At 35.0% G+C, this 24,095-nt stretch overlaps 1 protein-coding gene across 3 annotated transcripts in view; it reads left to right on the top strand.

The window, feature by feature from the left end:
* Window positions 1–24,095, top strand: part of LOC138315866 (small conductance calcium-activated potassium channel protein 2-like) — a 76,288-nt gene that overhangs the window by 43,496 nt on the left and 8,697 nt on the right. The window contains exon 1 of one of the 3 annotated variants that reach the window (XM_069257177.1): window positions 738–1,240. The exons of the other annotated variants lie outside the window; for them this stretch is intronic. Within the exon in view, the coding sequence (XP_069113278.1) occupies window positions 1,184–1,240 (57 nt within the window). The 5' untranslated portion in view covers window positions 738–1,183. Of the gene's footprint in view, window positions 1–737; window positions 1,241–24,095 lie in introns of those variants that run through there. 3 annotated transcript variants of the gene reach the window in all.

The raw sequence follows: 24,095 nt of genomic DNA, 5'->3' as shown, positions 1-24,095 counted from the left end.
GAAATTAGAAATCCCACATATTGTTAATATGAAATGTAAGGACGATCTTAGTATATTTCTATATTAATAACACTGCTATTTACTTTATTTTCTTAATATTTACCAACCCATTCATGATGTGTTTATTCTGTTCTATACTTTTTCCATTATTGCCAGTTGCAGTCTATTTGAGTTAAAGTTAGAGTGTTGCCCAAAGAGGAATTGCAGCTATTCAAGCATGTTGTAAGCCACTCTTAGGTGTTACATGCTAATAGAAACCTTAGTCTAAAGTACGTGTATAATTGATACTATGGTATCTGTTACTCGAAATGACACGATCCTTGCCCTGCTGTTGATATGAATGATATCTGATATTGATTTTTATTAATAGTTCGTAATTGTTTCAACGCTGCAACACAGTACGTATTGTTTCATGGTTACAGGAAAAAATCGAACGTTTTTTCAATACTTGTCTATATTTACCGACAAAGATTGTAATCAACTGTTAGTATTTCGATCGCGCCGATCAAACCTCTAATGGTAGAAGGATTCGATATTTTGATTACGAGATACCTGTGTCCCTAGCTTGGTTGACAAACACCAGACCATATATAGACTGTTCCAGACCGGCATTGTCAGCTACAGACAGCTTTAAAGAGTTCTAAGCGTATCGAAAGAAATCGCACCCAAATCAATCGGACCTCTCTCTCTTTATTATTTATTTCCATAATGAGCACACTTCGCCAGTACACCGCGCCGGTACCGTACGTAGCTGTCGTAAACGGCTGCAATAATAGAACGTGCCATATCTAAACTATATATTGACAATGTCAACTTTGTTGGCAGATTTCTCTCATATTCTGACACAGTGCTTTGTTAGAATGGTTCGGTTCCAAACTGATCCACACGAGAATCTGATTGCAGCGGATAATGCAAAGGATTATCTCTGACGTTATAGTTTAACATGGGAAGGCTGAAGTATGATGTGGTCGTCATCTCTTGAGACCAAACGATTACTGCCAATTTAAAGTGACATTACAACCTCTTCAAGGATTTATTTTGATTGCGCAAAACGCTTAAAAGATTCTGACAATTTCTTTATGGCTCCACTTAATGAGCCTGATTTTGATACAAGTTGTCTCCTGTGAATAGTTACGTTACTGTCAATCTTTCGAGTGGAATGTGATGATTTGCTATCTGCACGATGGATAAATACATAGATACCCGGATGAGACTACGTCATATTGTCCAATCGGCATTTGTAAGTTATATAATTACTTTCATCATTTGCTTTTTATTTTGAAAAAGATATGTTTTAAATAAAGCACTATATGCATATTTCTAAAATTGAATTTGTATAAAAGTCTTCCATATTTAGTATATGTGATGGCTATTTCGTGTTTTTTCTTATTGCGACTTGTAAAAAGAAAACAAATCATTTCTTTGGCAAAAGCACGATTTTTCAAAACATTGCATCAGTTTAAGATTGATAAAGAAATTTGTATTTAGATTGTAAAAAAATGAAGATTTATTAAACTGAGTTCGTTGTGTGTGTCGGCACAAAAAGTTCTAAAGGTTGTGTATTATCAACAGTATGGAATTGGTGTGCCATAAACATATTTCATTTCGATATATCGGAACTGATCTCGTAGAAAAGCGGTAAGTCTTGATCTAGAGTGTGTAAGTGTCGAGTTAGAAATGTATACATAGGAACTAATATACGGGACTAGTCTACTGGGAGTGGCTACTTCTCGTCTGATGGTATATTCTTGTAATTGATCCTGAAGAGGTTCAGACCTAGCAAGGTTTATATTGATGTTTCATCTTATAAAAAGTTGTAATATTTTCTTTTTGTTATATGTTTGTGTAATTTGTATCAAAGATATCCTAGTTTTAAATTGAATCAGCAGCACTTGTATTGAAAGTTAAAACTGGTTTGGGTTAGTGAATGTTTTCGTTGGTTTGGTGCATAGCCTATGTTGCCATGTCCCATTATCCATGATCTCTTAAGGATCTTACACATTTTAGGTTTCCCTTCGTGTGACTCTTTTAGTGAAAGCTACACTCTCAATGCAGCAAACGAAGAGGATTTTGTTGTATTCAACTGCAAAATAACCCTGTATCTTCTATTACAAAACTGGCATTGTATACAATTTGGTACGGTCATATAATAAAATTAATATTGTAAAGAGCGTTTTGCGCATATTTTCATATACAAGTGAAGTCATCTGATTGTCCCGGAAAAATGGAAACTTTCAGAATTTACAAAAAACTGTTTTGTTGATATTTTCAAAAATATATATTATTTTATGTCATAAGAATCTCTATTTATAGCTGTACAATATATATATTTCTCATATTGTTGAATAATTGGATATACAATTCCGCTTTAAGCATACCGAATCATTGAGTTGTATACTTATAAACATTGATTATTTTTAATATCATGTTGTCACCAAAGGTGGCTTCATTGTGTCAATCGACTCCGGTATCTATAAATACAGAAAATATTCCGTAATATTTCCTTCATGTGGTTGATATATAGAATTATGTAAGACTCATAAAAACTGTTGATCACGGCCCCATGTGAAATGATAATTATCTTGATTTAATACTCTTGGGAACAAAACACCTAAGTGGGTATTTTAGGTGATTACCACTATGATCTGTCGGTGGATTTTATATTGGAAATAAACCCCAGCTGGTTATATTATTAGGTAGATAACAAAATCTGATATCAGCTGTAGAAGCTGAGCATTACTGATTGGTACGGGAATGGATGTACCGCAAACAAGTGTTGGGCTACTCCATTTCTGTGTACATAGGTAATATCTCGCGGGTCTACTGATGGTTTTTGATGATTTCGACACCAACAATTATTTTAGATGAAATGTCTCCCAAGGAAACGCTAAAAGTAAAAAGGATTAAAAGGTACACAACACAAACTTATCGAAGTCTACCACTTCACCACTCGCACGATACAGTGGAGGCCGTCCCTAAATTACCTTATCTAACAATTTGTCTGTGGATGAAAGTTATCTTAATCAAGAACTGATATCAACTCCTCTGGAGATAGAAGAAATAGAGTTATGATAATATAATATTAATTGTCACTGGTTCCCTTTATCCAACAGCAGAGTATCTACATGCATGTTGATCTGTATATAGACATATAAGATCTGCAGACGAGGTAGTAAAATGTGGACGGCCTAATCAAAAACAATTACTCTGCCTCGTCGCTTCACCTCTGTGGAGCCCACGGAGGGATATAAAACTACATGTATTATTTAGTTAACACGTAATATCATTTCTTTGGCATGAAATCTCGCATATTTCCAGGTGAACATGGTTTATTTTGTATCCCAAAGTGCGAATATATCTACCGAAAAGTAAATTGTTACAACAAGACAGAGTTTCATGTTGAGTTTATGACGAATTTTCATCAGACATGTAAGTGGATATGTAATGAACTTCCAATTATAGGTTTCGATAATAGTGGGTTATTACAAGTCTGTGGCAATAGGGATCATCATTATGTCGATGGTAAATATGTACATATATACAAGAGTACAGAAAGTGAAATGACCGGTCAGTTTGAGCAGACCTGGTGTAACTTGCTTGTTTATTGGGAGTCAGATAAAAATAAGATTAAAATATTCGACATGACATTGGTCAATACACATGCACGAGGAAATTATTATGAATCAACACATGAAGTTTTGTTGTGTATATGGTGCCGCTTTTCATCTCGTACTGGTAACTATTTTATAGAGAAAATCTAAATTCAATTTTAAAGTTCTTTTATTGATTATTATAAACTGCGATGTAAAACGTGTAAAGCTTTTATTTAGGGTGAGATGTAACAGCCATCTTGTTAGCCTTTTGAAGGGAATCTACATATTCAGTGGGTACAATCAGCAATGTAAGGAACGCTTACTATTCCAGAGCATCTGACTCTTATCACTTTTAGTGTAGTACGCATGTCGAGCTTCACTCAAAATGTCATATTCCATGTTATAATTTAATATATCAAATTTCTCCTGTCTAGATCAAAGTGGCACTTATGTAGAATACAAAGTAGCGTTTTTTGTCTACATCACGCACCCAACGTGGAACCGCAGAAGCAGCCTACAGTCTGTGTGGCTATCGTGTTGTGTGGAGTTACCGTATCGTCTGGTCACCTGGGTGACCAGGTTTGCCAATGTAACCAACCTCCCGAAATCTCGAAGGCGACTTAAACGCGGTCTGTCACGCCATTTTGCACCAGGGTGAAATCTGACTGATGGTCCCTCCATCCATAATCACGACTTTACAGACGAATGCCTCAACCTTTAAACTCCTTGCATGGGAGAAAACGATAATTTTATGGAAATCTGCTGATAGGTTTTGAAGCATATTTTGTTTTATTGTCCATTATTCTAGCTTTATGTCTTGATCTCATTGCATATAGTCTGCATTTCAAAGACTTTCACAATACAGTTGATCCGATCCAAGTTATTGCTGTCAATGTTGCTCAGATGTGTGAGTTACATGATCGATATTAAAATCTCTCGCTTGTCGTATGTAGATGGTATTTAAAAATATTGAAATTTACGACAGAATCCTGTAGGACCACCCTATCGATTTTTCCCATTTGAAATTTTCCGGTAAAAGTCAATTTTGTAATTTGCAACAATAATGTGTGATTCTTACCACCACCGCCGCTATTGCTATTTGTCGAGTTTCCTGTGTTATCACTCTCCGATAGATTCTAAACTAATCATGTTGATGAGCGGATGTGAGGTTTGGAAAATATTTTCATGTTATTATATCAACCGAATTTTATACCACGAAGCCCCCATGTAAAGTGATCTGTTGCGGAGGTCGTCAGCGGTTTCATTCAAGGCTGTTGTCAATACGCTGGATGTTTCTAAGGCCTACATTATACTGGAAGTTAAATGACGTCAAGTGTCCCGACAAACAAAACCACCAAAGTGACATTTGTCCTGCAGCAGTATTTCAATGTAATGAAAAACCATTAAATAAAATGTCCCTCTCTTGAAAAGAAATGTTGTATTTGCTCGACTTCTCCTTCAACTCATGTTTTCCAAGAAATTTTACCAACGTTGATATACAAACACATTTAACGATTCCTCACTGTTGATAAACGGAAAAACGCAAGTGAAAGGTACTCACAGTGACCACAAAATGTAATTAACTGGAACCAGAAAGTTGGTCATGGGGAAAATGTATGTGCAACATTCTTTGTAAATGAAACCGGTTGTTGCCTATCCCAGAAAGTTTGAAATCGAATTAAGAATATATGGATTTTCTCTTTTACTGAAAGGCGTTCTAAAATGAATAAGTGATTATTCTGACGTCACGTATGTACCGGGCGTACATCGATCGTCCTTCAAATCCGGCGACGTTCACACTACTGGATCTGATAACCTTGTACGGTGGTGCCGGTCTACGTATCCTAAAGTAACCACTTCCAGGTAATACGCATTGCTATTTAATAGGAGACAAGAAAGTGTCCAAATTAGGGAATAAAACATTCATGGATTGTCATTGCATGAAATGAGGAGGAGAGGAGCGGGGGAGTGTAGGATCGATAATCACAGATTACATAGTACAGAGTTAACCGATAAATCTAACTATTAATGCATATCTATGGATTTTGAATGTTAATCCAAAACTGTATTTTTTTCGGGATGTTCTGACATACATATAGTCTAAAATAACATTTAAAAAAATGCCATATTCAAATAAATAAAATGTTTGGAAACGTGATATCTATTATACATGGTATGTTAATTGATTAAATGTTACGTCATCGTAACAGTCAAAGTCATTTGAGGATGACTTTCTGTGTATGCGGTTTGTTGCCTGTGTGAAGTGCGGGTGTGTGTTTTGGGAGACTGTGGTATATTCGTATTTTGGGAGACTGCGTTATATTCGTGTTTTGGGGGACTGCGGTACATTCGTGTTTTAGAGGACTGCGGTATTAACGTGTTTTGGGGTACTGTGGTATAAACGTGTTTTGGGGGACTACGGTATATTCGTGTTTTGGGGGACTGCGGTATATTCGTGTTTGGGGAACTGCGGTATGTTCGTGTTTTGGGGGACTGCAGTATATTCGTGTTTTGGAAGACTGTGGTATATTCGTGTTTTGGGGGACTGCGGTATATTCGTGTTTTGGGGGACTGCGGTATATTCGTGTTTAAGGGGACTTCGGTATTAACGTGTTTTGGGGGACTGCGGTATATTCGTGTTTTGGGGGACTGCGGTATATTCGTGTTTTGGGTAACTTAGGTATGTTCGTGTTTTGGGGGACTGCAGTGTATTCGTGTTTCGGAAGACTGTGGTATATTCGTGTTGTGTCTCCTTGTGATGGTGTGATTTGGGAGACTGCGATATATTCGTGCTGTGTCCCCTTGTGATAGTGGAACTATTGTCCTTTATACATGTAAAGGTTCCTGGGGCAATTAAAGGTATAATTATATCCTTACGTTTGAAATAGGGACTTTTAAGTTGTGCTTTGCTGTTAAATAGATAATATTCTATAAAACACCTTTGCTTTTTACTACAAAATTTTTGAATATTATTGTTCAATTATTTCCTATGGTCTTATGACTTTTCTCCACGATTCAAGTAAAGAAATTGTTAGTAAGTAAGCACATTATATAGCTAAATGTTCCAGAATCAATTGAGGGTGAACAAATTCTGCTTTTACTCTCAAGTTTGACAACTTGATTTTTTTTTATAATATTCAAATTATGGGGCATGGAAATCATCAAAGTGTTATCATAATGAACGTTAAGGAAACTCACAAAATTGATGTCAAGTACCAATGAACGATTCCATCCGTCACGTTGGAATCTTAAATTCTCTCTAAAAAAGCTAAAAAGCCTATCAAAGAAATGTGACCACATACAATTGCGGAAGTACAAGTCTTTCTCTTGAAAACCTTTTCTCGGTCTTTGAAGCAGTTTATGCTGGTAACGACGCTGCCTCTCTATAACGTCTCGTGTCTGAGTGCCTGTCTAAAATTACACTTGCGCGTCAAAGTACAAATGCATCTAAACTATTCCATTAACTTTTGCGAAAACGGCGGGTTTTGTATGTCCGCTATCTCTGAACGATATCTATCGTATTCAATACCTTGTAAATATGAAAATGCAATTCGCCTGCGGGATTAGTGAGACGTGTGGCGTAATAAGATTTACGATTGATATTCGAAAACGTAATTGTTTTAAGTAACTAAAAGCTAAAAATGAATTACTGGTTCAGGGGATGTGGTTTCTGCCCTACTCGACGTTTCTAAAGAAATGTAGATGGTACGGTAGATAGACTTTCTCCGTATGTAATTAACTCCACAGACAAATTTACGATGTTTGCATAGAACGCACCACACCGTCCAGACAACCGTGCACTGTGGACCATTATGTCAACAGACTATTGTAATTCGACATACCTACTACTTATCTTAGTAAATCGTACGGTCGTATAGAACGCACCCATCTTCTCATCAGTGACATTACTCAAATTGTACATTGATTGACATTTTGGTAGGACCAAACTTTATACGGACTGACATCTTGGATATCTAGTACGGTTATACGATCTGCTTCTTCATGAAATGATTTGCCTCAGCAGTTATGCGATGTAGTAGGAATAGTTTAACTTAGCTTTGTTACATAGTATCGAGGGATTCTAGCTCGGTTTGTAATCTTTACAGTAGCGAGCAATATGCACATAAACCAACATCAAGATTGAAAACTGTCAATAAAGTTTGCCTTTATAATTTACATTAATTATTATGTCATGGAATATAATCATGGTACATTTGATGGACTAAATAAAGACTGCAGTCAAAGGAAATACGCAATATAATCTTTGAGCTAGGTCAATTATGTATTGAGTTTTGCAGGGCTTAAGATACATAGACTACTGTCAATTTGTTTCTATACCTGAAGAAAGTGGAAACAAGGACGACCATACAACAGTTTAAACCCGAGTTTCTGCGTAATAATTTTGTTTGGAGTTTCAGAAGTTGATATAAAGTTCGAGGTCTATAAGGCAAAACTATTTCTCGTCCTCCTAGGTGATATACTGATGCATGAAGCGTTCGTCGTTGGTATGTATTGCTCATGTGTTTGGCCTATGAAGCGTTCTTCGTTGGTATGTATTGCTCATGTGTTTGGCCTATGAAGCGTTCTTCGTTGGTATGTATTGCTCATGTGTTTGGCCTATGAAGCGTTCTTAGTTGGTATGTATTGCTCATGTGTTTGTCCTATGAAGCGTTCTTCGTTGGTATGTATTGCTCATGTTTTGGCCTATGAAGCGTTCTTCGTTGGTATGTATTGCTCATGTGTTTGGTCTATGAAGCGTTCTTCGTTGGTATGTATTGCTCATGTGTTTGGCCTATGAAGCGTTCTTCGTTGGTATGTATTGCTCATGTGTTTGGCCTATGAAGCGTTCTTCGTTGGTATGTATTGCTCATGTGTTTGGCCTATGAAGCGTTCTTCGTTGGTATGTATTGCTCATGTGTTTGGTCTATGAAGCGTTCTTCGTTGGTATGTATTGCTCATGTGTTTGGCCTATGAAGCGTTCTTCGTTGGTATGTATTGCTCATGTGTTTGGCCTATGAAGCGTTCTTCGTTGGTATGTATTGCTCATGTGTTTGGCCTATGAAGCGTTCTTCGTTGGTATGTATTGCTCATGTGTTTGGCCTATGAAGCGTTCTTCGTTGGTATGTATTGCTCATGTGTTTGGCCTATGAAGCGTTCTTCGTTGGTATGTATTGCTCATGTGTTTGGCCTATGAAGCGTTCTTCGTTGGTATGTATTGCTCATGTGTTTGGCCTATGAAGCATTCTTCGTTGGTATGTATTGCTCATGTGTTTGGTCTATGAAGCGTTCTTCGTTGGTATTTATTGCTCATTTGTTTGTCCTATGAAGCGTTCTTCGTTGGTATGTATTGCTCATGTGTTTGGCCTATGAAGCGTTCTTCGTTGGTATGTATTGCTCATATGTTTGGCCTATCAAGCATTCTTCGTTGGTATGTATTGCTCGTGTGTTTGGCCTATGAAGCGTTCTTCGTTGGTATGTATTGCTCATGTGTTTGGCCTATGAAGCGTTCTTCGTTGGTATGTATTGCTCATGTGTTTGGCCTATGAAGCGTTCTTCGTTGGTATGTATTGCTCATGTGTTTGGCCTATGGCACTGTCACACCTCCCTTCACTTTTCACGAGATGGTAATCACAAACATGACAATACATTCGTTGAAATCAACCATACTTTATTCTAACAAAGTGTCCTTTTATTTGTTGTATGAAACTTTTGTTTATCCCTGTAAATCATGTTCAAATAAAACCTAGCTGTTAATAGGACGTTAAGCCGAAACTACCAAACAAGTACAACTAATCTTGGACGCAAAATGAGGGCTCATTTATACAACAGAAATGGGCAGTTTATACTGACTCAGTGCTTCTATCCTAACACTAAAACTCCCTTAAATGACCATAGCTGTTAATTATCCATTACATACATCAAGTTTTGATGTGTTTTAATCACCACCACGACTAACTATCTAGTTATTCATTTCTGAATCACGAGTTCCATTGTGAACGTTGACATCATTATTCTAAAGATACATGATATATTAAATGGAAATGTTCGTTATTTTGATATGTCAGCACGCCAAGGTCATGTGGATGTTTTTATACATGAAGATGTCACAAGTGCTTCTAATCAGGGTATTGGAAACGCATGCTTTGTTCGTCTGCCTGAAATTCATCATTTTAATTGGCACTTTCAAAGTGAGGTATGTCGTAAATTACAATATCCTCATTACTTGGATATAGTGCATTCGCAAACTGTATAATAACATAAATCTAACTTAAGCAATACAAAACATGACACAAATCAATAGGTATGATCCCCCAGGCGATATCACAAACAACCTCAAACGACTTCGTCTTCTTCTTTCCTCAGACTTTAGTTAATACTATTCAGTATTGTCTTAAGGTGTGCATGCGATTCTTACATTGTCGAATCGTCAGTCAACATGATCACCATTCCGTGACTTCTTATTGGTCAGAACTGAGATATTGTCTGATTTCAGTGAAACATGGGATGGCAAATGCAATGCCCAATGGTGAAACAATAGTGCTTCTGATAGATCATAACTTAGTATAAACTGGTATATAAGGGTTTTGATTGTTGGAGAATGCAATAGTATAATAGTGGGGGTGTTTGTGAGACCTATTTAATAGTCACCAACTACAATAAGCATACGATTTCTGTCATCATAATCAGTAAAGGTAAAGAAAATGAAGGCAATACTGACAGCAACAAACCTCGAATCGGCAATCACATGCGATAGCATATAGGTGACGATGTACCCAGGATTATACACTAATCGAACAACCATTGAAAAGTTTTTATGATAATTATGATATTATGTATCATGTCGGTCTTTTTGGCGGTTTTCGGTTGGGTCAACCCCACTTAGGATTTTCATTTAAATCGTTACATGTATTTCTTGTTTTAATCCACATGGTGGATCATTAACAATCCATTTAAATGTCACCATTTTTTGGGTGGACATTTCACTTTCATTTAGCAGTTTCCTTGTTCTTGATAAGTGTGGAGGGACATAAATTCTAGCTAAAAAATAACTTATTTTTTCCTTGTAATTCATATCAAGCTGTATCGTTATGTTTTGTAATTTTTTTTCTAGGAATGACTTTGTCTAATTTGGAGTTCAAAACTTATTGAAATTTGACCCTTTAAAACTATAATATACTGTCTTAATAATTCGAACCAGGAAACTTTAATGGAATCAATATCTTTTCTGATTGGCTGCTGATGACTGAATGATATTGCAGGCTTTTGATTAGTTAGTTTGGCCTGAGGGTAGGCATCCCTATTCTTGATCAGCAGCCATCTTTAATTTTCACCCACTATAACATCTGAAGAGTTTTTAAACACACCCTTAACCCACCTTTTTGAGTGGCAGTTATTGTTTTTGTTCATAGTGGCGGTGTTTTGGTCAACCCCACTTAGGCTAGCATAGTTTTGATAAAATCTTATTCTTTAGTTGTAGTGATTTGTATTTTGCATTGACAATCGTTAGATGTATTTCTTATTTTAATCCACATGGAAGGTCATTAATAATCAATTTAAATGTCACCATTTTTGGGATTTCAATTTCATTTAGTTGTTGAGCTGTTCTTGATATGTGTGGAGGGGCATAAAATGGTACTATGTTGAAATTGAATGTTTAACGTCCTGTTAACAGCTACCATCATTTTGAGACGACTTCCTCAGTGTACGTATGTTGGGTGCAGTGAGGGTATCTGTGTTTTAGGACACGGTGGTATATTGACGGCATGTTTCATTGTAGCAGTACTGCGAAATGATATTGTCATTTCTCTCATACCTACACGTGTAATACTGGCTGGTCTAGGGCAATACACCCATGTCGCCTGAAGCTGTATTGCATTGCTACCCATGCAATAAAGCCTCGTGACGTCACAGCGTCAACAAAAATACTATATTCTCGGTACAATTTTGTTTTCAGAAATAATGCTTTATTTACTTCAAAAGATACTAACAACAGAATTTGAGTTGCAAATAAATAGCGCAATGTATCATGCATAGAGAATTGACTTGAAGTCACATTTTTAAAAAATCATTTCAAAATGGAAGAAAACGGGACTCAATCACGTACCACATGATACTCGAAAACGTTTATGTGGGACTATTGTTTCTATTGGTGATGGAATGACGTCAAATGACGATATCTCGAGATTACGTCATTTCAGCGGGGATATTTCAAAGAGTTACGTTCCATCACCACTGAATATACTAGTCCCGCGCAAACGTTATCGGGTATCACGTAGTCCCATTGGAAAAGCATAGTAGTAAAATTGCAATAAAACGTCGAGGTATGAGAGAAAAATAATCTTTCATATGTAGATATGAAAGATAGGGATATTCTAAGCCTCGGATTTAACAACATCTTGTGACCCTCGGGTAAAATATCCCTATCCTTCATATATACATATGAAAGAGTCTTATGATATATCATACAGGTTTTTTCCGTCACTCATTTGTGTATATGTTATTTAATTGGATACTGTGGAGATCACTTCCTAGTCCTTGCTTTTTCTTTCATATAAGAGTAAAACAAGTATGGTTGGTCATTTAAAGATGTATGCAATGTGTTTTGGAGGCTGTGGTATTTTCGTGTTGCTTCTCAACCGGAGACCAAAAATAATCGAGGAGGCATTAGGAAGCAGAGATAAGTTAAGATAACAAATTAGGCGCCATTTACGATTCAATTCTATCAGCCTACTTGCAGTACAGTCACATTTATGGAGTTTTCTAGAGATGTTTTGAGACAATGCACATTGATTCAAATGAACCCCGTATAAACCTGTTGAAATATCTCCGGATGTAAAGCAACGGTTGCAATGATGGACTAGGATTGAGGAACTAAAACGTGTATCTCGACAGATATAGTCATGACTTCATCTCTCTTTATAATTTTATGGATTGTAGGGAGCTTTTATAACTAAATTTAATTATAGTGTAAGAATTAAAACATCTTATTCTCTATGAGCAAAGCCCAAGGCCACACTGGTATATTGAAATTTCTAACATACTTGTTCACATACGATAAAAGACGTCCCTAATTATAGACTTTATTTTTGTCAGCTAAGACATAAACCTTTTATCACCGGGTATTAGTCGACACGAAACTGTTACTAACACTTTATCATCTAACTCGATGTTACTGTATCGTAGACATTGCTCCTTAGAATAATATCATTTGAATTGATTACAAGTTGGCAAATACTCCAAAATACAACGATATTCACTTTTTTCTGTAGATGACACTAGAAATACCCTGACACCTGATTGCATTTTCTATAGAAGAAGAATATATTCGACAGAATGGCCCGCGGTGGCTAAGTGGTTAACAAGTCCCGACATATTACCAAAAACCACATCTTGGTCGAATCTCATGTGGGACAGTTGCCGGACAGGTACTGACCGCTGTCAGTGGATTTTTCTCCGGGTACTCTAGTTTTCGTGCATAAATTGTAAATGGCAACTAAATGTGGATACATTTTTCTATTGTTTTTTATAATGACTACTCGATGTGTACGCTGTCACTTTTATCAGGCAAACGTCCAGGTAGCATAAGTATAAACAGGTGTAAAAGGTGAACGAGTGTCTTCGAAATGACAATGAAAAATCGACGATTGGACCAAAACGACTGTTGCTACCTTTATGTGCTCCCCCGATTTAATCCTGTCTCACTGCGGTTTATCAAGATAGTTTCTTTTATCTAGCGAATCAAGAGAACAATTTACCTGTCTATGGGCTTTGTCACATTACAATCACGTGGTTCATCTGTAGCAGCCGATTTGTTGATATGGGACTCCGGCTGTATTTTTGCAAGATCTGTTAATTCAAAATTTTCTGAGTGAGTTTCCACATATTTTTGATGTTCTTCAAGGCGACCCCGAAGCGTCTTTCCGCTTCAAATTCGATGCATCGCAGTTATTGCTAACTTGTAGACGCACGGCACTGCGACATTTTCCTCTTATGATGTAAAATGTACTAGGTTGCTGTGATTGGTCTGTCATGACCTCGACATATTCTATAGATGGCTCCATATATACTAGATGTGACTACTTGGACTTTGGTATTGTCCTAATGCCCGTGTCTTTTGTAACTCTTAATAAATAACTAACTCTGATTTGTTTGTTTGTTTGATTCAATTAACGTCCTATTAACACGTCTATTAACAGCTATGCTCATGTAAGGACGGCCTCCCATGTATGTGGTGTGTTGCATGTTTGTTGTGAGAGGTGCGTGTTTTGGGAGAGACTGCGGTATATTCATGTTGTGTCTTCTTGTATAGTGGAACTTTTGTGTCTTGTTCTCTTGCTTTTTTCTTGCCTATGTAGTTTCCGGTCCACGTTTGAGAATCCTCGTGTTGTCTCATATGTCTGTATACTTGGCTTTGCGATGACGTGGTTTGCTAGACGCTATTTATAACATGTTATGACAGGAATTGCAATGTGATCATATGGTATATGTTGAATTTTGTCAGGGGATTTTATATAAAATAAATGAAGTCATTGTATTTGTACACGTACAAGTAATAGCATTGGTGTAAATATGACGCCATGTATTAATAGATTTTCACGTGCTCAGTTAAAAAAATGCTACTAGTACACGGGGATTAATCGCCATAAGGAATTGTCAGTTTAGGCTAAACGTATATCTGATGATACCAAAACCTCCTATAGCTGATTAGACTAGCATTAACTTAGTGAGTTTGGCAACATAATTCCATAATTGATGAAATGTCTTAGTTTAAACAAATACTCGTACGCTAAATACGACAGCTGACCGATCTGGTTCGGACATTATTGTCACCTATTGACCACAGGCTTCTCTTAATGGATGACCACTGGTCAGCAGAAACATAAGTCTGTCAAGTCAACATGTTGTCTTGACAGTTTTCCACGGACTTGTGTGGGAATCAATGATAAATGACAAGAGACTCCAAATGTCGCTTGATAGAACTTCATGTATCTGCAGGACGAGAAAGCGTTAGCGTTTCACGAACCTGTATCTTGACATCAAATGTAATATAACTATTTTAAGACTTACAGTTATTTAGAACATACAGTTATCTTTGTATGAGTTTTGATTTTGAGGTTCATTACACCATTATTGACATGCTATGTACATTTGTATTTTATATTATTTGGAGTACTTATTTCAGATTACGATTTACGATCATTGAATCTGAAAAGTAAATGTGACAACATTTTTAAAGATGGAAAACTGTTATTGAAGATTATACTTTATTTGAGGCAGATGTAATGTCCAATACTTCATATTGATGTTGCTGATTCACTCATGTGGGTATTCTTATCTGGTGATAAATAATTTACGAAACAGACAAAAGTTTGACCTGGGTCTAAGGTGTATTGTATGTACATACGTCTATAAATATCATCCATCATCCTTCTTCTTGGAGGTATATCTGCAGGATCATGACACTATCTTATATTATTAGATGTTTTGCTTAGTCCATGAACAATGTTATTAAGTGTTAATAAGTCGTATGTAATGAGATTGATATTCAGATAGTTTAAGTAATATTTCAGATTCATGGTTCTGAATGTGGAGTTGTCAAAAAAAAAAAAAGGATTCGTGATACTTTTGTATTATTTGTAGGGCGATAAAGTCAAACCTCCAGTCACCATTGCAGGACATAAAAGGCGACTAAATTTGGGATATCATATTTTCATCTTACTAATCGACTTTCATAGTCCTAACGTTGTCTTTGACACCGCATCACTTTTGAATTTGAGTTGAACGTTCCAATCAATGAACAGATCAACCACCCTTCCAACAAAAGTTGTTATCAGAATCTCGTTAAAATCATAAATTATGTTTTTGGCGAGTTTAATAAAATCTTAAATCCGGTTCTATAGGTTTTTGCTTTTCTTCGATGTGTACCGTAACAGTCGTTGTTAGTCGATGCTTCCAATACCTATTTCGCATATTATTCAAAGATGTTTCTTTGAAATAGGTTTACTTTGAAATGGCGTTGTAAGCAATACAAGTCTTTAGTGTGGACGTTAAATGATATCCGAAAGCCGTTTAGAAATGAATGGTTTGTTTTGTTATATATTTAGATAGTGGATATGCAGAAACAGAAAGATAAATAATGCTATAACATTGCTTTATGCAAAAATTTATTTGTATAACAATAAAGATAAATTTGGGAACTTGAGGTATCGGTAGATGCAGGTAATCATTACTGGTAGAGTTAATGTAATAATAAAGCTAATATGTTTTCATGGAATATTAGTTTCGGTTTGTTCTAAGAATTTTAGCGTTTTAGGTCCCTTTCCTTTTTAATGATGGTGATCAATTTTGACAAGCGTTTACTATTTTATTGATTAAGCCAGTCATAATACACATGAATTAGAAAGGAAATCAACACTGTCTTTCCCTATCAGGGATTCCTTACTCAACATGGATTGATTTCTCAACTCCCAATTGATTTCACTATGTAAATAGTTGTAATTATGTTCAAATCTATTTAACCTAAAACCAGATCAAGTATGTAAGTGCGAACGATTATTATTTACAATACCTGTGTAAACATGCTAATTAGGCCTGGATTGTGTATCTAAGCGCGTGTCTCCACACAGGTGTTACAGATGTGAGTATAATCACTGGTTACTATGATAGTGTCTCTGGATCGCATTCATTACAGAACAATACTTTATCAACCATATCAATGTCGATTATCGGATTATGATCAGAGGGTTAATGACGTATGGAAGCTATCGAATGTATCTATGTATGGCAGCCCCATAATACCTTTGTTTACGGACGACTCATGACGGTATAGCTGCTATGAAAGTGGTTCTTTCTGTTCCTGTTTAGCACTTAGCATAAAGGAAGGTGTCATTGGCGGCAGTCAGTAAGATAACACTATAAAAATAATATTGTAAGGACATACAGTATATTGCAACCTCCCAAAACATTCAAATACACAACACATTGCATACGTGGAGACCTTCCTTAAAGTTATATGTGCTGTAAATGGGCGAACATTTTGACATGCTACCAACAGGTTAGTTTAATTAAGCTGTGGAAATCCTTCAAATGGACAGACAAACATTCATGATGCCATATAAACATTATCAAATGGACAGACAAACATTCATGATGCCATATAAACATTAATGACAACACATGATTTATTATTGCAAAACTCTTGTTTTATGCCTTATGTATGTTAAGATGAAATAAATACATGCATTAATCACTTTACATATGCTAATAACACTGTACAAATGTGAAATGAAATTGCAAACCACAACTTCGCTTCATGGTTTGACCGTATGTACTGATTTCACTGTGTTGAAGATGTAAACATAGTGATTTTGCAAGTACTGCCAAAAATCATTTTAGCTCTTACTTGTGCTTAAAGAATTAAATCCAATTGTAGACTATTGTAATTCTCAAAATGGTGGTAATTATTTTGTGGTGAATACTATATTAAACACTCTTCGTGAGTATAAAAATTACGGCACATATAACTTTAAATGACCTGATATGTTTCTAAGTAATCAACCAATCATTTTTTCCTAATGTCGTATGGCAAATACATTACTCCGTACCGAACTAAACCTACAATGCCAGTTTCCCGATGATATCCCAAATTCCGTCGATGAGTGGAGACAAGGCTCATGGTTCGTTGCTATTATTGATAAAATCAAGAACTTAAGTGAGAGTAAACACCGGTTACTCAACTGTCAATAACTTGTTTTAATCGAAATTTGTTATCATATTGTTGGACACGAATAAACTCATCCTGTTTTGTTCCGCAAATATTTGCATATGATTCCGTAAAATTGATTATTTCTCAGACAGAATTAATAAGCGCTACACACATGCTGACCTCAGCAAACTCTTTTTAATCAAACGCCAATTCAGCCTCAATCCTTCTTCACTTCAACTCAATTAAACATGACATAAATAACCAACAAATTAGAAAAGTGTCCAGCAGCTAAATTATTGACCAGTGTCACGATGATGCTGAGCTATTGAAAATTGAAGATGACTTGCATTGTGATAAGATGAGAATTTTGTAAACAAGTCTAACTTGTTCAAAACTTTCATCAAACAATTTTTACAAGCGACTATTGTAGACGACATTGATTATTCTGGGACCTGGATGCTTTAGTCTATACAGAGGAAGGTTTGAAAGAAAATATGCTTTGAAATATTTCAATGAAGGTTATTTTAAATCTTTTCTTGGGAATTGATTATTCAGCTATTTCCTTCCATTTTCCTTCCATTGGATACGTTTGGTTTATCCATTGTTATCTAGCCCAAGGTATCTTTCTCTATAAATTTGAAAGAAATGAATAAGTTCCATAAATGTCATCGTGGGTATTACTTCAAATAAGTCTATTATTTTTAGTTCGAAAGACAACAAACCCAAATACACAAACAAGCGAACCAATATCAATATAATGAACGATGGACCGAACAATTTGATGATACGTATAGGCCGATACAATTCTCGTTATCCATTCTTCGTTGTTGTACACTTTGGCTTATCCAATTAAATATTAGGAGTCCATTACTCACGATTTCTTTTATACTGACATCATATTGAGTAAGATTTTTTCTCTATGAAGTAAGGTCTGTGCCTGTGAGGACTGGCAATAAATTACACCAACATAGTTTGACAGCTTGTGGTAATAATTTTGAACACAGCCATCGATTGATCCATGGTAAATCCTGGCCCCTTGTGACCAGTAGACAAGAGCTCCGACGGTTTATGTGTCTAGCGTTATTGTTATTAATATGCTAGGCATAAAGGAACCGTGGTACATATTTACGTATACACCAGAGGTTCGGATGACGTACTTGGAGCATCTTAACTGGCCTTTTTATTAACATGCAGCTACAAATCAACACCAGTATCTCATAGTATCATAGAAGTAAGCTACCAAATCTGCAAATCTTTACAATGAATAGTTCCTGTAATATGGTTTTATATAAAGATAGTAATATCAATACACAGTTTGCTCAAGTCGGTTTTACATGCCGGCAAGCGCAGCAAAGATAAATGATATTTGTTTATTTTCAAGCTACATTGAGCCTAGAAAACTTGGCTCAGTGGAAAGTCATATCGAAACATGTGAAAATTAAACGCATAAAGAACAAAAAACAGGAAATTGCTTACAAAAAAGTGAGAACAATATCCGATATCGAAACCATCAGTAAAACAACCTACTTGCAAGATAGTGGTATATTTTCGTTAATTATTGTGCAGACGGGAAATACATGACATATTATCAATCAAGTATTGTAATCAATTTGGAGACCCCAACATTTTTTTTTATATATAAGTACTATGTATATAAGAAACGAGAAAAAATAATTACAGGGAAAATTATCAAGTGATGAATGATATAGTTCAAGGATGATATAAACATACAACAAATCATTACGTCACTAAAACTAAACAGTTACCAACATTAAATGGTAAATGATGTCACATTTTGATTAATGACAATTTTGTGCACTGGAAATTTGTTAGTTTTTTTAGAATAAGATAGTACAAACAGTAAAGACAAATGTTGTCATTACACAAATAGTATTGTTAAATGATGTTTAAGGATTTTAAGGAATAAACTTTGTGCTTCATTAACACTGTGGTATTGATTTGTTTTGTGATCAGTAACATGTATCAACCACTAACCACTTGTTAGGTTACCTGGAAACAATTGCTTTAATAAAGGATATGTGTTTATGATAAAACATGTCAGATGAAACTGACCTAAATTCGAACAGAGCTAAAATGAAGATAACTTTGTATTGTATTCAGTTTTTATTGATCTACCTCGTGTGTATTTTTTTTAAATATCTTATACTTTTCACATCTCATTGTCACTCCTTATTTATCTAATTTACCCATACTTTATCTATGTTGTATTTTTAATTTGTATTTCTTTGTGGTTTATTGATTTTATGTCAACTAATCTATGTCTTACCAGACAATATAATGTTTTTGTGCCATTGGAGGTTGATAAAGAAGAGAAAAAAACCCAATTAATTGAACATGCCCGATATACGTTCAGCTCCCACGTAACGTTTGTTTTTGTCACACTTGAATACTGGTGTACCCTTACGAATGACGTCAAGCTTTATTATTGTCTTTATTTAAATAATCATTTCTCCTTTAAATCAATATGTCCTCATTCGGATCTTACTTGTAACGAGCATTGCTTAAAAAACCTGTATTATCCTGCAAAGAGAAAACTGATATTACCGTTTGTAACGTCGATTTTGAATGACCACCACAATGGCGTGAAACTGTTTAAAGTAATCTTTAATAACTGCAGTTTATTCGAAATGATGAAATCCCAATAAACCACACCTATCACGACCAATGATTGGTGTGGAGAACATGGACCATCACGCTTTGTGTAATATATCACGATTAACCCTTCTGTTTGAATTACAATTTTGATACAATGTGATTATAATGTTAGGGGAATACTTCCTGATACTGGCTACGATGTTAAACATTGAGTATGGAATGTCTTTTTTTGTGTAAATGCGGCAAGCATATATCCAATTTGATGGAAACTCGCCAGTGCCAAGCGTCACACATGTTTGGGATAAACCATGTATTCCACTCACACTTACGGAGTAATATTAGGAATATCATATGGAGTTTTCGGTATTGAGTAATCGTCTGAAACTAAAAATTGTGAAAGTTTTATATCGTTATAATAAGCTAACCATACAATTCTATTGGAAGTGAAAACAGATAGAATCGAATTTCATCTTCAATTCATCTTGTTTCAAACGCAATTTTGAAATGTAATCAATACACGTTTGACAGATGAACCGAAGTCCTGGACAATTTGTGGTTATTGGCAGGGACACTTAAATTGATTCTGTTTGTCTGATTAAGTTCTATCGTGTGAATATTGTCTTATAAAAGACGATTCAGTCTGGGAGTTGGTATATTTATAACTTAAAGATGCTCCATCGCCGACAGAGCATAAATGATATTCATTATTTGAACATTAATTGGTGTTTAATCGTATATATATATGTCTAATTAACACAAAAATAATATGAAATAATTTATTTCGCCTTTGGTGGATGCACAATCAGTACTTCATTCCATATAGGATATAGTGACACGGAATTTTTTCGGGATGCAATTAGTTATTTTTCATATTTTTAATTTGAAGTAAAATTAGAAGCTCAAACTTTTCAATGGTGGTAATGGTGTAAAGTAAGTAACTTTTGTAACTGAAGAAAAATACTAAATCGTCTTCTCCTCTTTTTGATAGTGAAGAAATAATATTTGTCAGCGGTGGAGCATCTTTAACGGTAATGAATGAAATAACCAGAAAGTCATATTTATGAAGGTCTGACTGTCTGCTAAAACATCAATGAAAATGTACATTGGAAGATGCAAGTTTAATCATGTAAAGTTTTCACATGGACTCTCTATTAGACACCGAATTGTAGTTAGTTGTGTTTATATGGTTGAAGTGCTCATATATTGTATTGTAATATAGGTGAGGGGGAACTTGATTTCCTTCAAATTGTACATACCGTGTACATTGGAGAAAGTAAATGACAATCAATCGTTTTGACATTTGATAGTGCACATAACATTACGGGTGTAAAGCCTTTCCTCTCTTCTGTAATTGATGGCCCTGTCATGGATATTTAGCAACAAGCAGTAGTATCAGAAAGAGGTGTAAACGTTTTTTTTTTAAATTTGAATCCGATAATTTCTTTAAGGATAAACTTGATAATAATAAATAGATTTTTATGCTATGGAGATATAACACAAAAATCTGAGTGAAGCGGTTTATGATGAGAGAACACTCAGATTTTTGTGTTATATCTCCATAACATAAACAAATTAATCAAATTAATCCGTATAATTCGGTTTACTAAAGATAATCTCTTCAATACTCAAAGTTCATTTTGGAAATCTTTTGTCTGTCTATGAAATCATAACGCCGTCATCTCAGGCAATCAGAAGCAACGTCACAAACGGCGACGCTATTTTTTCTTTATTGGTTGATAAGTAAATTTTTAAGCCAATGAAAATGCTCGTAACAAGCAAAATTGAACTATTTCCTGGTAACTCTACATTGTCAATATTAAACTGTTTCTAATGTTGCACATATCAGAAAGAGATGTAAACGTTTTTTTTAATTTGAATCCGATAATTCGTTATTATAAATAGGTTGAATAGGTATGTTTTAAATTTGAATCCGATAATTCCTTTCTGCATTGCTCTACATTGTCAAAGTTAAACTGTTTCTAATGTTGCACATATCAGAAATATGTATATATGTTTAAAATTTGAATCCGCTAATTCCTTTCTGTGTTGCTCTATACTGTCAATATTAAATTGTTTCTAATGTTGCCTGACTGTGACAGTTGTTTTAACTGGATCCTTCATCTAGCTACGTGACATATTACAGACAGATTATACGAGCTTGTGACATTACGACGTAACATCGATACGTTTTATGTGACACTCAATCGGAAATGTCTGGCTGAATACTGTTACATTGTGTTAAGGTATCATCAGTATCAATGACAGCTAGAGATTAGAGATATAAATACTACAGTTGTATGGCAGAACTCGCATCCATCCGTGATGAGTGATCGTACGTTGTTAGCTGAGCTTTCTTTTTGGTTTAAATGGAAACGCTCGTTTTAATTTTACCGTGTGTCTGCGAAGAGATTGAGAAGGTCGGTGTTCAAAATGGATTAATGGAATATACAGAATACACACCTCTCTGACGCGCCATTATAAATCCAGGTATGGTTTTTAAAAGTTACGGTTTTATTTTAAAAGTGACATGCATGAGTGATTTTTTCTTTATTCTTAAGGTAAGAAATAAGGATACTTAACAACGGAAATAGAAGAATTTATAATGAAAATTGGGAGCGTTATTGCAAACCAGTTGTAGTTTGTACTTGTATTGCCATACTATTAATCATAGAATAAAACTTGATGAGTGAGGGATGTCAAAAGTGTAAATCCTCTGTAAGATATTAAACAAATGTTTTGTAAGATAATTACAAATAGATAACTACACCATATGCTCAAATGTTTTGAAATGTGAAATGAGTGTATTGATAGGAGATTATCTTATCTTAATATTGATTCTCACATTAAAATTTGAAACATGTGCGGTTACTTGCAGTAACACGTTCTAATATTGTCTTAGAAATTTACATTTTACTTGAATGGACGTTGTTTTACGGTAAAAAGTGATTACAGGTGGAATGATTCAGTGTTCAAATAACTCTATTTTCAACATCACTTACATTGTGAATTTAACCCTTCTTGTTTTATTGCTATGCATTTTAAAAATAAATTCCATTTCCCAGCAGCCCTCAGCATTGGGTCGCATGTAAGATGATCATGGAAGGCATAGCAGCTGATTGGGCAGGGCTCAGTTTAAAAAAAACCCCTTAATTTTAAGATTTTTTTAAACTTAAAACTCTCTATAAAACATTACAGAGGTTTAAGGAAAATCTGAAGTTACGATTATGTAATTATTTCATTATGATTTTAAAGATAAATTGTTGATGAATCTGGTACTCGGAAAATAAAATAAGTTGTGACGTCATACCATAAATTAACATCAATCATCGATTAAGTAATGTGACGATCATTATCATTCAATATAACCAAAGAGTTATTTGAAGTTGCAATGTTCAAAATCATCGATATAACTACAATGCAATTGAAGTGTTTTTTAATTCGAAGACAATTCAGAATGTAGATATAACGCAAAATAACGGGTTATTTTCGATACGTTATTTTTTCATGTTTTTGCTTAGGCGAAGACAAAGTCCAAACAGAGGACTGTGTTAGAACTGGATTTCATCATCAAACTTTAACTTCATACACAAGGAAAATACTGGAAGTTCTAACATTGGGTCAAAAACGACTCCCTTTGAGGTCACTGAACTTACTAAATAAACTGTTTAGTGAAAGTGACATGTTATTCCATGGTAGAGAGGATAATATGTGCATATCCATTAAGGGACATTTGTGGTGTTCATTAAGTTTTCAAACGAGTCCGTCAATGTCATTAAAACACATTTAAAATTTCAAGTATAATGCATTGTAAACAATGTCAATGTCGCTCCAGATGTTCTGAATAAAAAAGTCGATATATATTCTGTCCGTGTGACGTATTTATTGGCTATAAATAACATCTTGTGCGTCGTCGTTTTGCAACAGACTGCATGTGTAAAGAAAACTTAAAGTGCAACCTTGATGTATAGCCTCAAAAATTCAAAAATTTTATATAAAATAACTATTTTTGTCATTTTCAATTTCAATTGGTTTTCATATGAAATAAACACGTGGTTGGAATGACAATTATATTTAGCAGCTGAATACGTTCAGTGTATTGGAAGGGGATAAACTATTTTCTTAGTGTGAATTAAACTTGAACATGGAGCCGCTCTGTGTGTCTTCTACCGTATCCACTTTTG

Source organism: Argopecten irradians, chromosome 2 (genome assembly GCF_041381155.1).
Source record: "Argopecten irradians isolate NY chromosome 2, Ai_NY, whole genome shotgun sequence".
Classification (NCBI taxonomy): domain Eukaryota; kingdom Metazoa; phylum Mollusca; class Bivalvia; order Pectinida; family Pectinidae; genus Argopecten; species Argopecten irradians.
This window is presented reverse-complemented; position numbering and strand designations above follow the sequence as displayed.